The sequence below is a fragment of the Ips typographus genome, linkage group LG8 (genome assembly GCF_016097725.1).
Source record: "Ips typographus isolate SLU linkage group LG8, UJ_Ityp_2.0, whole genome shotgun sequence".
Taxonomy (NCBI): domain Eukaryota; kingdom Metazoa; phylum Arthropoda; class Insecta; order Coleoptera; family Curculionidae; genus Ips; species Ips typographus.
The window spans coordinates 2,378,563-2,397,127 of record NC_138429.1 but is presented as its reverse complement, the minus strand read 5'-3'; the positions used below and the strand labels follow the sequence as shown (position 1 = coordinate 2,397,127).

At 32.8% G+C, this 18,565-nt stretch overlaps 1 protein-coding gene across 3 annotated transcripts; it reads left to right on the top strand.

Annotated features, from left to right (window-relative positions):
- Positions 1 to 463: 463 nt before the first annotated feature.
- On the top strand, positions 464 to 18,505 carry Drip (aquaporin homolog protein drip). 3 transcript variants are annotated; one of them, XM_081984504.1, is made up of 6 exons: positions 464 to 684; positions 5,046 to 5,233; positions 14,241 to 14,384; positions 17,521 to 17,733; positions 17,792 to 17,872; positions 17,932 to 18,505. In XM_081984504.1, the coding sequence occupies exons 2-6, from the start codon at positions 5,108 to 5,110 to the stop codon at positions 18,031 to 18,033; spliced, it is 666 nt and encodes a 221-aa protein (XP_081840630.1). In that variant the 5' UTR covers positions 464 to 684; positions 5,046 to 5,107; the 3' UTR covers positions 18,034 to 18,505. The 3 variants fall into 3 exon arrangements, with proteins under 3 accessions (XP_081840630.1, XP_081840629.1, XP_081840628.1); XM_081984503.1 differs by lacking the exon at positions 464 to 684 and adding an exon at positions 2,468 to 2,605; XM_081984502.1 differs by lacking the exon at positions 464 to 684 and adding an exon at positions 3,458 to 3,791.
- The last annotated feature ends 60 nt before the right edge of the window (positions 18,506 to 18,565 follow it).

Sequence of the window (18,565 nt, the reverse complement as noted above, 5' to 3'; positions counted from 1 at the left end):
TGAAAAGGTCATGTCGTTGGGGAGTAATGAGGTCGTCAAACCTAAATTTGGCAAATGTTCGTAATTGCATATTCGGATGAGGCGGGCGCAATCAAAACCGTTCAAGTTGCATCACAACGACGAAGAAAGGATTTGTTCGCCGATTTTTTTGGTTGCCTACGCAAATTGCCCAATCACGGTTTTTAGAACGGATGGAAAAAATTAAATCTATACGCCAAATAGATGTTGTTAAACGGTCACGACTTTTAAACCGCCTCGCTATTATCTTTTGCTACGACTTTTACATCTTCATATGCTTGGCCAATTTAGGTTATTTACGAGCTCCACGGCGAAGAAGAACGCATTGTTTACGTTTTTGTCGCTAATTAGAAGTGAAAAAACAACAACAAAGCCCGGAGGTACATGATTCTTAAATAATAACAATATGATAAACATCCACTGAATTCTTTTGCAGTGGGTATTGTTGGTTGTTCGTGACACGAGTAGCAAGCCGTAATTACCTGAAGGTGATAGCGATTGTTCAAGTTCATTGCCAATGGGAAAAAACGAGGAAGTCGACCATCTTATTTAAACCACTTTACATGTCGTTTGTTACGACCAGCTAATTGGGATGTCGCAATTCCTTTTGTTGCGGATTGATGGACTTAGATCAACACAGCAACGTTCACAAATTTTGAGAGTTGGGTAAGTTGTTTTATGATGAAGAGTAAATTTGAATTAACGTTATATTGTACCAGTCAAATACTCAGAGTATATATTTCACTTTATAAATTATGAACATTTACGACTAATAATAACCTTTCTTGATTGATTTACTAGACAAAAAAAAAATCGTATCTGTTAAACAACGCGGTAATCTTTGTACAAACAGTAATTTTATATGGTTCTCAGGCCTTTAACCAACAAATTACTCGTATGTATCAACATTTCTAGGTCAAGTTCTGCCGTTTGTGTTTTGCAACGCGTTGGTTACATTTTGAAATATTAATTAGTCGGATTTTCATGATCTCGTTCATGCCTTGATTAATCGATATTGGTAGCCTAAAGGTTCTGGTAAAAGGTCAAACGATGCGGCACGGAGATTGTCGCAGTTCGTTCTGGGTACCTTTCCGTAATTAGAGAAAATTAAATGTATCATTATTGCCGGTGTATGCCCAACCAATTACCCCGACTCAATTATTACAATTAGAATGTCTCTGGATACGTTTGCACCTAATTAAAATGTTTAAAGTTTACGGAAGATGTTGCTAATTTAATTACGGTAAGTGTTCGATAAATTCCGGAAAATTAAATTCTTATACAAACACGGATGATGTTGGGTTATTTATTTTAATGTTTATCGACATTTTTTCGTACACGTTTTTCGTATGTTGAATGCCTAGTCAACCTTAGGGAGATTCCAGAGAAGTTGCAAATTACTTAACCTAATTAATTGGTTACAGAAAATATTGTGGACTTCCAAACCCTTACAATATATTTTTTTTTTGTTTGTGAGATTAATGCTTACAATTTAACGATATTTTCTGGCAAGTCCAGAGATATGCGTAAATCACACAACTGTTTGGTTTGCAGCTTTTTCTTGACAATCATCCCCCACTATACTGAAATAAGTTCTACTTTCCAAGCAACTGATAATATATTACTAGAACTTTATTTTCATTCAAACACAATTTTGAAAATTTTCTTCAAAAAAATTACGGTGGCACCTTGACATCTCTAGGTGACTAACCGAGTTACCGAACCGCCTAAGGGTTCCTATGTGTTCCTTACGAAACCGGCGCGGTTTATTAGAATCGTTCTGCAAAAACCACATTAACATCCACTGCGATGACTTCATTTTTGGGCGTGGGTGAGTTATTGCGCGCTTCAAGACGTTTTACAACTTTAAAGTCGGTTGTAAACTAATTTCACGACATACATCTTCATAAATACACTTCTCGTCTCAAAACCGAGGCCAAAATTTTTGTCGTGGTTTCAGTAAAAAATTGGGGATTTTCAATATTAATAATTGTTAGGAAAGTGAAATCTTACAGGCGGTTCAAAGTGCCATTTTACGGTGGCGTATCATTGTAATCATAATTATTTCTGGTGGAGTTGTATCATCGCTAATCTGAAATTATAAAAACGCAGAAAAATCTAATTTGCGGGTTCTTTGTTTGATGGTGTTAAATGATTTCTCTGAATTCCCCTGTCTAATGTAGGTTTAGATAAATTATTATGTAAATTTTGGATTGAGATTTGAAGCGGTTAGTGCTTTTACATCTTTATTCACAAATGTAATTTTCAGTTAAATGTGAAAATATTTAGGTGGTAATGGCGCAAAAATTGTAATTTTGTTTGGAACTTCTTTGATCTTCACAGTAAAGCCTATTTGGCTTGCTAATGTTTCAGTTTTGAGTATTTACCTACTTGAAGCTATATTCTCATATATTTACCTTTACAATCTTATCGTCAGGCACGCATTTTGAATAATCTCCTTCAAACAAATGAAGAGTAATTAGTGAAGCTGAGTAACGGGCGTCAGGTAGTGTAATTTGCTTGACAGTCACGTGTACAACATAATCTTTTAAACAATTACGTAAAAATTGATTTTTACATAAAATGGGTAAGTGCGCACCAGTTTCTAATTTAAGCAATTTGTTACAATATTGACTTGAGGAACGAAATCGAGATCGCGTCAGTTTTAGGGATGTAGACATAACTGTTGCGTGTGTAGTTAGATAATCATTAAACTGTCAGGATCTTCAAAATGTTCTAAATGTAGAACTTTGCCTCTTCGTTAGGCTGGTGGCGTAACTTGAAAAAAAAAAGCGATGACCTTAGCAAGTCTTCATTAATAACAGTTTAAGACAAATATCGCGACCCATTTTTCCTGAATCGTATCATAAACTCTAATTCATTAATTTCAACATCGATTTCAATTAGTCGGTGGCTTTTTGATTATTATTCTTCTTTGGGTCAAAATTCGGTGTATATTATGTTATTATACTGGTTTCAAGGTAGGGCTGGCCATTTTGAGCTGAGAAAAATGAATAGGTCAATTAATGTTATGGGCGGTTTCAAAATATTTACTTTGATTTGTTTTGAAAATTTGTAAGGTAAGGTCACCTAGATATTCGGTTGGTAACTTTAAAAGTTACTTACCATCCGCCATTTTGTATTAAATTTACACTAGTAAATTGTGAACTTTATCCAGAACTAAAAAATATCATAAATAATTAAGTCTCTTATTGCAAGCCTAAAAAAAAGTTATCGATAATGCACCTAAATAATCAATTTATTGTTTAAAACCTTGGGCTTATTTGAGCTGATCCATTAAATCCTTCTTAATAAACAACCGTACAATGTAGACAAAAGCCTATTTTTTTTTGAACCGCCTTTAGGTGAGAAAACAAACGAACATCAGGCAATTGTTAATAATAAATAATAGACAAATGCACATCGGCTATTATAAAATCCTGTCGGCCGCGGCTTACTTATAACTGTTTATCGCCATCCGCGATTCATTCATTCACTTGTTTTCTTCTGCGACCAACTTTCGACATTCAAAAAATCGAGACGGTCGAGACTGCATCGGTGCTCTGGGTGTTTGCGAGATACTTGTAGTCGACCTTACCTGCCCGCGAATTAGTTCGATTTACTTTTGTTTTTGACAAAATCGTATATAACAGCAATTGTCTGGTGTTTTGGGAAAACAAGTGAAAAGCAATTGAATAACTGTCATATTTTTTGAAAGTGCCTGTAGTACTTGGTACTTGCCTATAATCAATAAATTAAAATGGCTGAAAAAGGTAAGAAATAGAAATTTATAAATAAATATTAAAAAAAACAGTAATTCACAAAATTTAGTAACACACAACGTTTGTTTTCTGAGGATTTCAAAATTGGGTTTATATGATTTTTGTCAAATCACCTGAATGATTTTTGTAATAATTATCAGTGTTAACTGATTAAAGCAACATTTACAAACCTTTAATACATTTTATTTGATTTGTCATTACATTTCAAGTAAATCCTTGTATTTTCCAGAAAAAATTAATAGTTTGGTGTTGAGGAAATTTCAAGTTAATTAATTTTGTGCAACGTTCAAGTAAAACTAATTTGACGACCTTTGGTGCAAAACCATTTTTTTTTATTTAAGCAACATTTCTGAATATGCAACTCTGTTCTAATGATAAATAATAATTTTAAATTTTTTTAAGACTGTTTTAGTTTATTTTTAGTATTACGTCCTTCAGGTGTCATATTCTTATGTAATCCTAATTTGTACCTTCCTTAACTAGTAAAGGAAGTAGTCTATTATAAGCTGTAAGCATCCAGCATAACGTGCTTTGCATTTTTTTTATCATTAGAACACTCTGTAATTATTTTTTTAAAAATGGTTTTCATTATGTGTCAATATTTGGATCAAACAGTTTTCTATATTACAACAAAAAATTAAAATGTAATCGTACGGTTAAAACACAACTTGCAATCAATCAATTTTTAATCAAGGGGATAACAAAATGTTATTAAGCCTAGAAGTAGGATAAATAGTATTAAGTTATAACAATGATATACTGCTTGGAATGTGCGTTAATCCTAAAAATTATAAACCGGCGTCTCTTTACATAATGTAAAATTGTTCTTGTAAATGTTTTCAGTTTGGTTTCAATATCTGTACAAAGCGCTATACTGGTTGGGTTTGATTGACTGATAATTTAGATAAAAATAATTGAATCAAATTTGATAGCAATCAATGGCGCAAACGTTTGACTGTCGAATACGGTAAAACTGTTGATCGTTTAAAGATTAAATCAGCATTTATTGATCCTATGCAATTGCTATTGTGAATTGCATTTTAGGAAACTAGTTGGAAATACTAAATAGGATGATTAATATCTTTTTTTGAGAATGGACTTTCTTGAGTTCCTCCTATTTACTTTCAAACTTGTATTGATAATAATTTTTGTTACGCTCAGTTGGTGATCTGCTTTTTAACACTTTCACTTCCATTTATGCATCTTTATAATAATTAGTTTATTAACAATCAACTAAACTTTCAGGTTCCGCCAACGATAGCATAATAGGCCTAAACGAAATCACGGAAAACAAAAAACTATGGAAAATGCTGGTAGCTGAATTCGTTGGTACTTTATTGCTGGTTGCGGTGGGTGTGGGCGCCTGTCTTGGCTCACCCAGTATAGTACAAATCGCCCTCACTTTTGGACTTACCGTTGCCACCATAGTTCAGGTGAGTTACAACAGATAATTAACAACTTAGAGCAATGTTGTTAGCTTGTTAGACTGAATGGGTCACGTGATTAATAACTCCCATAATTATGAGTTTTTCTGATAAAGTGGTCTGTGGAATGACATCACACTCGTTTTGACCCTCTACTGTCACTTACAAAGTTTTTCCTATCTTTTCTATTGATTTTTTCGATGATTAAGAATCTAAATAAATAAAAAATACATATTACTTTATTGTTTCATAAATAATAGAAGTTATTCTTGTCAAAATATTGCATTCGGCTAATCCGTTTAATCGTAGTGTAATTAGAGAAATTATCTCTCTTTTTTTTTCTTTTTTTTTAACAATTGAATGAAACAATGATATACAACTTGGAAAATACACGGTTAATCCTTTGAGTTGTATGTTACTTAAGTTGTTTTTTAATAATTGTTATCATATCAATTATGAGGCTTACGTCACTAAGTGCTAGCAAAAAATAAATTTTTAAATACGCTATGTAGAACAAAGCAATTTTTACGTAAATATGAGTTAGTTTGGCTTTTCTAGTACATAATATGTTAAGAATACTATAAGGAACTAATCTTGTTTTAATATTATTCAGTATTTATTTAACGATGTCGCAATTCCTAGTGAATCAACTGATTAGTCCCAATGATTAATGAATATTATAATTTATTTAATAAACAATGAAAAATTGCGTATATTTTGGGTATACAAGTATGGAAATTTAAAAATTATCCATGATAAGAAGCCAGAATTTTTAATTGCAAATTAATGCTCAAGACAACGATGTGTCAGTGTGTCAAAACAGATGTGAAGTCATTTGACAGTGGGTCACAAGATTAAGTCTTTCTGACGACGTGGTCACGTGTTTAACTGTTCAATGACGTCACATTCTTACTGACACATGTCACTTAACAACTAAAGCATATTCGCAATAGTTCTCTCTTCTTATAATGCAATTTCTATGTATTATGTTGAAATTTACATACTTGTGTAAGATTAATTAATAAAAATTAGTTATAAAACTTAATTAAACTTTGCAAACTATTTGAAATAGGTTTGGTAAGAGAGAAAGATCAATTTAGAATGTTTTTGAAAATAGAGGAAAAACCAGTAAAATGCTATTGTGTTAATATCTCAGACAAAAATTATTAATTTTTCTGTGACTACTTTTGATCGAAGAGAACAATTATTTGTAAGGCGTACTTTTTAGAAGAAAATGTGTTTTTTCATTCCCTAATTCCGGTTTTTCTTCAGGCAAATCTAAACCTTTATACTTCTGATTGTATACTAATTAATTAGCATGAAAATTTTAATCGGATGTTTACTTACATTGGCGGATTATTAATTGTTCAATTTTTAACAAGCGTCACAGACATTATTGGTTCCACTTTTGCATGTCTAATAAACTATATTGTATTAAAACCAGTTATTCAACGTTTTGAAGTATTCCCATGGAAAATCCATCCACTTTTAGCGCCAATTAGAAGCTAGAACGTTTATGTCGCAGTGAAAGCACCATCGTTTCACTTTATCGTTAGTAAAAAAAATATAAAAGCTGTACGTATGTAACTTGCGGTTAATGAACGAGAACAGATAGCAATCGCTTGCGATTTGAATTTAAAAAACCACAAAACGATTCCCGTATACGAGCTATTAGTACCATATTAGTTTACAAAATACAATTCGATAACCATCAAGATCCAACGATTACCAAATTCGAGTGCGGTACCACCAGTCAGTTTTTGATAGAGGTGTGGTTGATCTAGCCACGTTTATACGTCTATGGTACTAGTGTAGTACGAAAACTCTTCATTTTGGGAAAAAAATCACGTTCCACTTTAGACGGAACCCTAAGGCGGTACTGCTCCAGTGAACTGGTTCTACGCCGGTTCATTACTTTTTCATTGAACTCTTTTATTTCACCTTTCTTTTATGTACCTGCGTATAGTGCGTTCTACATAATAATGGAGATGAGGTGGTACTCCTCATTATTCTATAGATGACTTGAAAAATCTTTATTCGATTTTATCAGAAAAACCTTGAAATTTAGCGATTTATGTTAATTTGGTTTTTAAAGTTACGAGACTAGAAGAAAATCCTGTTTTGATTAGTAACGGACAATAATAGATCAAAAGGTAATCCAGAATATTAAACTAAATCGTCGCAGACAGTCGTTATATTGAATTATGTACCCATATTTGAGTAGTTTATGATTATATAAAAAAGTGGGTTTTGTGTTAATTATTAAAAACCAGAAACTAGATTATTATAAAACAGTAAAACTGGAAACGCAAAAAAAAAGCCATTTACAATAGGAAATCAATGGTAAGAAGAGATAATTGTAGCAAAATAAGCTTTTTGTGTGTAAACTAGGACACTAGAATATAATTTGCCATACATCTGTTCATCTAATATACACAGAGTGTCACCTATTTGTATGGATATGATAAATCTGTATCAGTGTTGTACCGATCAATCGCCTTGATCGTTTATAAATAATGCGACGGTGCCTGCGTGTCTGGCCGGCCCGCCGACCTGATCTAAACCCGACGGACCTGCAAATGTGTGCCACGGGGTTTACGCAACTTTGAAACGCACTCGAAAGAGTTGTGAGGGCTTTTTTTCTCTCGAGATACTGTCTGTAACGATAATCTAACACATTTCACCAATTACTTGTAACTAGTTAACCTTTTCGCTTGTACTACAATGATTTAATAGTGGGAAAAAATTGTTATTGTTTAGAAGTAGGGAGTTGCATTGGATACCATGCAGATGAGGTAATCTGATTAGTTCCAGTCAAGATCAGTGCACTTTGTCAAGGTGATCATTTCTCGCTTGGTGCCCTAGATAGGACCGAAATGGGAAAATAGTGAACGGTTGCTTTTTTTCACTCTCAAGGTCGCCATCTTTATTCATCTTCGTATAGTTTTCCCATTAACTCGATTTATTAAAGCACAACTTAATTACCGTATTAATCAGTCGGCTAAGTGTTATACGGGATTGAAACAAATGCCCATCATAACTGTTTAAGTATTGATTATAATGGGCTTAAAAGAGCATCAGATAAATGAGATCATTATTGATGATCGGCACGTATAGGAGGAGGAGTAAAAGGTGAATTACCTAAGATTCTGCATGTATTTTATCGGCACACCTTTAGAATGTCGTTTGGAATGGCTTTTATAATTCAATTCTGTATTTGAATTAGCGTATAAAAGCTCATATCTTAATGGCTTTGTTTAGAATAGTAAGAAGTAATTATACTAAATGTAATGTCACGTGACGTTTGTCAATTTTTTGTTCAAAGAACTTACCTTAACAGAAACCATTGAATGCTCCTCTTTACACTTTACATATTGTGTAGTATTGTGAGTTCTTGTGTTTTTGCTCACATGGGTTTTATGCTAGCATTTGCATAAATCACAGCATTATACGTAGTGTGCGATTGGTTTAAAAAACGAGCAAAATGAAAGCTACTGTCTTGAAAATAAGGATTTTTTTTTCAGGAAAATAAAGAAAATTTATTTAATTTATAGAAAAGGTACATTTTTGTAGGGATGTCAAGTGTTTACCATTATAGTTAGTTTTAGTAGGATTGTATGTAGTTATTGGGAAAATTAACAGTATTACTTGATGAACTTCAAAGGAGGTGAAAAGGGTGGTACGTGGAGGTAGAAGGTGGGAAAAAAGGTTTTTTTTTTATTGTTGATTGTCAAGACTTTTAATGAGAGCTGGAAAGTCAGTTTTCTAAAAAAATTCGAGCAAAAATCAGACTATTGAAGATCAGAGGATCTTAGAAAGCTTTTTTCTTCCGGAACGGGAGATACTGTTAGATACTGTTAGATAGGTTTAATTATTTACCTTAAAAATAACTTGGCATCTCTATTATGGAATTTTTATTCAAGCTTATTCATTTAAATTTTCTTTATTTACTAGATTATTAGAATGAATGGTCAGGGTGAATCTGATGCCAGTTATGATGATATTATCATGCAACTAGGAGGTGAGGGAGATTTAAGTAAATCTCATCTTCAGGATGATAATAATCATGACACTACTTTTTTTGGACAAACTACCCACTGGGCTGATATGTACGAAAATGCTGCCACGTACAGACTTAGCTTAATCTAGTAATGTCACTACACCATTTACACATGTAGTTTAGAAATCGTCAGTGCAATTTTAGAAACCATAAGATGGATTTAAAAAATATCACTTGTATTTCAGAAAAGGTACTTTCAATTTTAGAATAATAACTTTGATTTTCGAAATTGCAATTTGTATTTCAGATTATTCATTTGTATTATAGAAAAGAGCAGTTGGATTTTAGACATGGTCATTTGTAATTTGGAAAATTAAAGTTGAGCAAAAAAGTAAATAAAAAAAAAGTCCTAAATAAGTAAAAAAAGTAAATAGTTTAACGAATATTTTTAATAACATTGTGGTTTAAGCAGTTCAATGAAAAATCGATTTATCTCGAAAACCGTTTATTTTATCGAAATAAAGGAAGAGTACAATTTTTCGATAAAAATGTCAAGAGTCCATTAATGGCGTTTGCAGCTGAAAATAATGACAACCGTCAAAGTTTAAGCAAATTGTGTCTTAGGTCCAGTTAGTTCCTGCCTTTCGAAGACGATATACTTGGTTGTCATGTCAAATAGAAGGTCTCTTTCGATAAAACATTAAACCCAATAATGATTACAATATACAAAGTGTTTCAAAAGTTACGGCCAAAAACGTTAATTGGAAGGCAGTTCTTTGGGGCTCAATATTTCCCTTAAGAGTGACTTTAAAAAAAAATTATATGAACAAATCGTATTATTTTGACCTCCCCTGCATGCCCCCGAGAGATTGTCATATAGTTATGGGACACTCTGTATATTTTATATAAATTAATAAATACACCCGATGGGCGGGTTTTTTTGCTTAAAGTGATATTATAAAAAAACAATAAACTAATAACCACATAGAAACACAAAAAAATCTGAAATTGAAATAACGCATTCTAAAATACAAGTAACCTTTTCTGAAATACAAGTGACGAATCTGAAATACAACTTACGTTTTCTAAAACCAAATTTACGATAATGAAAAACAAGTTATAGATTCTGAAATCCAACTTATATTTTTAAAATCTAAGTGATATTTTCTAAACTACATGTGTAAATGGTGTAGAAATCTGAAATATTTTTACAATAACATTTAAAATGCAATGTAAGATTGAAATAAATATGGTGCAATCAAACTTTTAATTAGGGTCACCTAAAATTCAATAAGAATAAATTATCCTAAAACTCAAATGAGAGAATAAAAGAAAATCTGCGTGATGATTGAATTAACTGGTGTTTTCAGTATCGTAATTTTAGTTTTTTCGAATGAATGTCAATTTTATCCTCTAATAACGGTTATTTGTTGATTTGTGTGGAAAGGACACTAAAGAGAAAAGATAGTTAATACTCTGATTCCAAATGGTATATGTCTACATAGAGTTTTGCACTCAGAGGGCGTCAAAGTTGAATTTAAAAGGTTTTTTGAAAAATGTTAAAGTTTGAAAACTTGTTAAAAAGACATTAATCCAGAAATGGCAAAAAATAACTCATTATGAGCCTTCTAAGTGAAAAAAAAAATCACACCTTTCCAAAAGTTGTCAATTGACATTTCTTGTCCTGGAAAAGCTTATAGTTTGGTAACGTCGCATTATACTACTTTAGAAAAGTGCTTCCTAACCAACTATTCCTTTTAATCTTGCAAATGTTTTTACAGTCCAATTATGTGATATTCTCTTTTCAAACTGAGGGATACAAAAAGGACAAAAACTGTGATAATTGATGGCTGATTTTGGCCCTTGACTTTAATTAGAATATTCCTCAATCCAGACAGAAATTTAACAAATCCAAGTATTGCTTGTTGAAATTACCTTATTTACAGCATACAGAGTGTATTTTACTTATGAATTCCTGTAAAAAAACTTAGTAGTAGTATTGTTCACCCTGTATGGTTAATGATATGTATCTGGATTAGTATATCCATTGATTTACTTTTGACATCTCAGATGTGTTAATTGCTCATTAACAGGCGACAGTTACATACATTTATTTTTGTTACTATTACGAATACCATATTAGTAGGTGGTATCAATTTTTAATTAAGCGACAAGATGGGAAAATATCGAGGTTTAATTGAGTTTTGAGAAAAAAAAGGATTTAAAAAGGATTTAAAACTTACGCAACAGTGCGTTGTTTACTCAGTCATCTAGCGATATTGTTAAACAAATAGAATTATCCTCGAGAATCGTTAATTTGCAAACAATCATAAATTATAACCTAATTTAGTGACGATTTTCCAGGTCTACGACTATACAGCCGCTATATTTTATTTTTATTTGTAGTGTTACAAGTGCTAGTACAACAACGCTTTTAAATAGTAAATCGCCTTTCATTAGCCGTTATGTAGATCGTAGGCCTTCAACTTTGCGGATTTCGGTCACAGCAATAAAAATAAATATTTGTTTTAGTAATTGTTCATTAATCATGCTCACATGCGCTTTTTGATATTAAATTATAATTACCTCTTTGTCAGTCGAGTGCGAAACGTAAGTACTCAGAAGGGTTGTGCAACGCTCATCCTTTTGTTCACCTTATAGGAAAGAAATGTTTGTTGTTTGTTTATCTCTACGGCATTTCGAGTGTAATTAGCCATCAAATTGACCCATTCAAACTCTTCCAATCAGTGTCAATAAGGTGAAACCGGCGGCCACCATTCAACAACTATTTGCATTAGACTTATCGCTGGTAATGCATCAAACGCTAGACAAGATTACTTCTGCTTAGACAAAAAGCTAATGGGCGCCCATGTAAACCTTAATTGAACTATTCGAGATAAATCAGCGGGCACCATTCAAATGTCAATCGAAACGATAAAGCTGAATATCGATGGATTTTTGCATAATAGACTCGCCCTATTTAAGTTTTACCTATTGTCGATAAACCAGTACTATTATATTAAACAATACTATTTCAAACCAAAATAGTTTGTATAGTTTAGGTTAGTAAAATGTAAAGCATGAACTTTTAGGCTGTGAAGCAGTGAATAGTTTAAGATTGATCCAAAAAAGCTGCTTTTTAGCACTTCCCGTTCAAATAATGCATTTTTTCAAAATCTCCTTAATAAATAAATAATGAACGTGTTAGAGTGTTCTCAGTTACAACATTATTAGAATTTCTTGTATATTTGTTATAGTGATCTCAAAAACAATGTTGCAACAATGTTTGCGTTATGGAACAGGTGTCAACTGGACTTAACAGTGTTGCAATCTCTAAAATTGCATAATCACGTGATGTGTCTCTTACAATTTCAGCTTTTACAACTGTCTAAATTTAATTTACCAAATTTTTAAAATTTACTACTACATTACATACATTTTAAAGGTAGTCATTTTGGCAAAAAGCTCAAAAGTCACGTGACGTGTATTTTGCAATTTAGGTTTGTACAACTGTCTAAATTTAATTTATCAATTTTCCAAAGTTTAAACTGCCTTCCGGAGGTCACGTGACTGTTTATGACAATGTCAACTGGCCTTTACAGTGTTGCAAGCTCAAAAATTGAATTATTCAGGTCACGTGACGTGTATTTTGCAATTTAAGTTTGTACAACTGTCTAAATTTAATTTATCAATTTTCCAAAGTTTAAACTGCGTTATGAAGGTCACGTGACTGTTTATGACAATGTCAACTGGCCTTTACAGTGTTGCAAGCTCAAAAATTGAATTATTCAGGTCACGTGACGTGTATTTTGCAATTTAAGTTTGTACAACTGTCTAAATTTAATTTATCAATTTTCCAAAGTTTAAACTGCGTTATGAAGGTCACGTGACTGTTTATGACAATGTCAACTGGTCTTTACGGTGTTGCAAGCTCAAAAATTGAATTATTCAGGTCACGTGACGTGTATTTTGCCATTTAAGTTTGTATAACTGTCTAAATTTAATTTATCAATTTTCCAAAGTTTATATTGCGTTCTGAAGGTCATGTGATTGTTTTTGATAATGTCAACTGGCCTTTACAGTGTTGCAAGCTCAAAAATTGAATTATCAAAGTCACGTGACGTAGTTCTTACCATTTTACCACTGTCTAAATTTAAAATACCAATTTTCAGCTGTTTTTTTTTTAAATGATAGGTGTCTTTATTTGACACGTGCTAACTTGGTTACTTTGACAGTTAAAAGATTCGTTTAAACGTCAAAATATAACCCGTAATTTCAGACAACCGTACAAAAATTATGTTTTTATCAATGTTTTTATAAAATTTGGAAAAACAGTCAGTCATGTAGCCTGAGAAAGTCTTTTTTATTGAATCATTAATTTTGACAAAGGTTAACTTGTCACGTACAAATTGTAAAAGCAGACATGCTGTGAACTGTCACAGTGACAACTGTCACGTGACCCAAAAAAAATTAAGGGTGTATTTCATCATTGTTTCAATACCAATGTCCTTACAACTAAATTTAAAATTGCCACAAATGTTTAAACGTTTTGATATCATTCTGAGGCAGTTTAATGGTGCGTAATTAAGCGCATTCCAAGGTTCACCTAGAGAAAGTTGTGATTTGACTGTGACAGATCATGTACAAAATGTCACAGTCAAGTTAAATTCAATATGAGGCATTTTGAGCAATAATAGAAACATTCTGAGGTATTTTAAAGGCATTATTAGAATTTCTTGTATATTTGTTACAGTGATCTCAAAAACAATGTTGCAACAATGTTTGCTGTGGTGAGAGGTCTTATTACGTTTTTAAGTTCAATACTAAACTAATAAAATTCCGTACATGGACAATAAACGGTCCCATTTAAAAGCGTTTAATGTGTGGGACTTAATTATTGGTACCTGTTACACATCTTTTAAGAGTAGAGCAGTGTAAAACTGATGCATTCACTAACATTTTTGACCCAATATTCCAACTTTGTAGCTAGTTTAAACCAAAAAACGACTATTTCAGGCAATTGGACATGTAAGCGGAGGACACATCAACCCAGCGGTCACTGTCAGCTTCTTCATTACCGGAGAAATCAACTTAATAAGAACAGTCCTGTACATCCTGGTGCAATGCGTTGGAGCTATTGTTGGAGCCGCCATTCTGAAGGTATTTTTTTGTGATAATTCAAAAATATTGTTGCACTTGGTGGTCATTACAGCGTGACCGACCAAATCTAGAATGACCTTAGACGATGTCAGACCGTGACATTGCGTTTAGTTTTGTATGCAACCAGGAGATTCTAAATTCCTTTAATAACATGTTTCCCAGAGAATAATAAGCTGTTAAGTACATGTTTTTCCCAAGTAGTTGTAAATGCTTTAGTGTGGAGAAGTGGGTCATTAGAATGTGGTAAAGCATTTTTAAGGTTGCAGTAGTCAAGTTAAATGCAATTTCTTGCATATTGTGAAAGCTGTAAAGTGAAATTAACTTTGAACCAAACCATATACAGTTAGAAAATTGCACACTTGAGATTTATGTTAATTTAAGTTTCTTTCGAATCAACTGAATTCAAATCCTAAAGATTGCTAACCTGAAAAAAAAAGAGTTTTAAATTATTGAGAGCAACAAATTAAGTCACTTTGGTAAATTATTACATAAACGTTTACTTAATTTTGTTATGGCTGTAATCAGATTCCCAGATTTGTTGAAATAACAGGGTTTTAAGACAAATTGCGGTCCGAGAAAAAGTCACTGACCATAATCATCAGTTTGCATAGTTTAATCCGGAAAAGGTTTTTGTTCTTGCCACCGCAAATTACCAATTTTCTGATTTTGTTAATCCTTGCTACTATTATCAAATTCAAAAGAGACTGTTATGCATTATTGTAATTAACCATTTCTGTCGTTTTTGCTTGATGGATTAGTTGCACGCCTCGCTGCCCCATCAAATATTTAATAAATTGTTTACAATGGCTTTCTATATCCACGAAAAAGGGAAATGCAACAATAATAGAAGATTGCTATTAATTATTACACTTTCACCGAAGTAGGGAGTGAAATGAGTTACAAAGGAAAATGAGAAGACGTGCAAGCTCCTTTCTCTGTTTTCGATGGATTTCATGCTATTAGGTCAATTAGTAGTTCGAAACGTAATAATTGTTTGCTTCAGTATATGAAATTTTATAATAATTACTAAACTACATTTTTTTTATGGTTAAACTATAGGTAAATCAGTCTTAATCAGAATTTCCGACCAGTTCGATTATGGTAGCAATCAAAGCAAATAAATCACAGTTTACGAGCACTTTTTACGATACGTTTAACATTAAGAAGTTAAATGAAAATTGCGCTTTAAAAACTACTGGGTAATTTGGTTTACCAGTTACGGACGTAATAATGACTCTTTTGTTATCGATATTTTTATTACGTTATTGATTTGCGTTGAATTTAATATTGATTTAATCACTTTTAAACTACGTAATTGATTAGCGTTGAGGTTAATAAACTACTTACATACGGTTTGTGTAACAACTGGAAAAACTATGTTTATTATACTTGAAATGTTATTTAAAATAACACTGGACAAATTTAACTACGAATAGCACATTTTTACCAGATTTCGGTACAGAGGTCCTAAAAATGTTTGCTATTGTAATATTAAGTTGTGTAGGCTGTTGACCGCTAAAATTAACCACAAACATTTCTAAGAACTACTTATTTAAACATTTAATTTATTCGGCCTGCAAAAAGTCGATAATAATAACAATGAGACATCCCACGTATGAATTTCTGCTTTATATGGACCGTAAATCAGTTAGAACGTAATTAGAAATTAATTCGTCATTAAGCAATGCTAGGTGAAGCTATAATAAGATCCTTATCTATTAAATACCAATTATTAAGTGCCGTTATTAAATTATCTTCGCTTTTTAAGCTGCTATAATGCTACACTCGTAAAATTTCCTTAACATCTCTTGTAATGATTAATTGTAAGTTAAAAATGTCAACTGAAATTTTATTTTGGATGTTTCGTTTCAAGGGCGTCACATTACGTCATTGTGACGTCAATTGGTATGACCTATGTTATCAGGTGAAATTTTTGATATTTTGTTAAAAGAAACGCCAACAATTTAGCAAAATGTCCGTAAAACGGTAATCAAATTTGACGCCCTCTAGCGGTCAAACGGGGCAACTTAACAGTGCGCGCTCAACGTCACGTGATAGCTCCATTCATTAGCTAGCTACGATCATATGATATGTCTATGGAATGTTTTAAATAATCAATTCATGCACCGACATTTTCTTGGCCTACTATGCTGACCGCCGCCATATTGGTTTAGACGTGTCAAGGGGCTATTTTAACTAAATTAGGGCATTTTTGACGGTATTCGAAGCCAGCTAAGGCAAAATTAATTTTGATTGTTTTAAATTGTCATTTATAAACAAATCATAAGTTGTTGTCATATATCACTGAATTCAAAATAAAATACTGGGATTGGTCGTGTAAAAATCCAATATGGCGTCCATAACAAAAAAAAGTCGATGATGACTGCCGACAGACGAAACGTCAAAAAATGGCAATAAAAATGTTATTTCCGTATGACATCATTATCGTATATGACGTGAATGCACTTTTGGGTCACATTCGTTTTCAAGCTACATGGAGCAAGCAGAGCGTTTTTGACGTCACAATGACGTAATTTAGCACAACCATAGTTAGATCAACTGCCAAATTACGTCATCGTGACGTCAAAAAAGCTCTGCTCGTTCCATGGAGCCTGAAAACGAATGGGGCCTTGGTTGGCCTATACTATGTCCATGGCTTTGTTCCTGTCAAACTTATTTTAGAAGCTTCTGGCATTTCCAAAATGACTTCCTCTACGCTTTAGGCTTCCTCAACGTCATCTTCCTTTTGTTTGATTTTTGGTATAGTCAATTTTTATATGGCTTTTCAAATAATGTACAGGTGTGGTAAATCCAAAACCGACCATAGGAAAACCGTGTAACTGACAGAGAAACGTAGATAATTGCAGGCGTGGGACAAAGACAGTAAACGAAAAAAATACCAAGTAGGCCATATTTTCAGTACGCTGTTGCCAAAATACAATACCGTCGACAAAATGTATTGGATTTTGGCAACAGCGTACTGAAAATATGGCCTACTTGGTATTTTTTTCGTTTACTGTCTTTGTCCCACGCATGCAATTATCTACGTTTCTCTGTCAGTTACACGGTTTTGGATTTACCACACCTGTATATAACTGCTCTGGCTTGTTTCTTACCTCATTTTTTTTGATTTCAGGCCTTACTTCCTGAGGGTTTGATTAACGGAAATTTAGGGTTTACTCAAGTCGATTCCAGTATTCCTGCAGTTCATGGCATGTGCTTCGAGTTGATCTTTACTTTCGTCCTTCTCTTCGTCATACACGGTGTATGCGATGGACGGAGAAACGATGTGAAAGGCAGCGCCGCCTTAGCTATCGGGTTGGCTGTTGCAGCCGTCCATTTAAGTGGGGTAGGTTTACATCTTTAAGTTTAACCACCTCCATACTTTACATTTTACTTAATATCAGATCAACTTCACTGGATCTAGTGTAAACCCCGCACGTACTCTAGGACCTGCTGTAGTAATGAATTACTGGGAAAACCAATGGGTAAATTTAGTTTTACTTCTCGTTTAATTAAATTATTTGTAAACGTAACAAACTTGCAGGTATACTGGGTGGGGCCTATTACAGGAGGGGCTTTAGCAGGTTTGGTCTACAAGTTTATTTTTAAAGTGCAAAAGGGCGAAAACGACTCCTACGATTTTTAACTAATTAACCCGCAACTTTTAGATTTAATAACTAAAATTCTCGTTGTTTTCGTTATCATCTGTTAGATCTGGCCGTTTTGGTACTACCTGAGTGTAGCCTTTTTTTTTTTGGAGACAATCAAACATACACCTGGGGACATCTGCAGTAAACTCTACGAGTTGAAAGTACCAAAAAAGTCAAATCGTATTATACGTAATTTTGTACAAAATAAGTTCCTGTTACTGTTGCATATTGAGATTCGCTTAACATATGATGCCTAAAGAAATCTGTTTCTCGAAATATCTAAAACTAGGCAGGATTTGTTGCAAAATTGTATAAAAAAATAGTTATGTGTAAATATGATCAGTATTAATAAGTAGTGGCATACGTTTATTATGACTATAATCAGACAAAATTAAAGTTAAAAACCACTTTGTAATAACCAAACTTCGTGTTTAATTCATAAGGTTGATAATAAAATAATTATTACTGTTTAATTAGTTTTTTTTCGTATAAGAACAGAATTTTCTTGACCTTGTAACTAAAATTTAC

Coding starts and splice junctions, on each gene's coding strand:
- Drip (XM_081984502.1), top strand. Junction 5,234..14,240: donor CCGTTGCCACCATAGTTCAG/GTGAGTTACAAC, acceptor CGACTATTTCAG/GCAATTGGACATGTAAGCGG. Junction 14,385..17,520: donor TTGGAGCCGCCATTCTGAAG/GTATTTTTTTGT, acceptor TTTTGATTTCAG/GCCTTACTTCCTGAGGGTTT.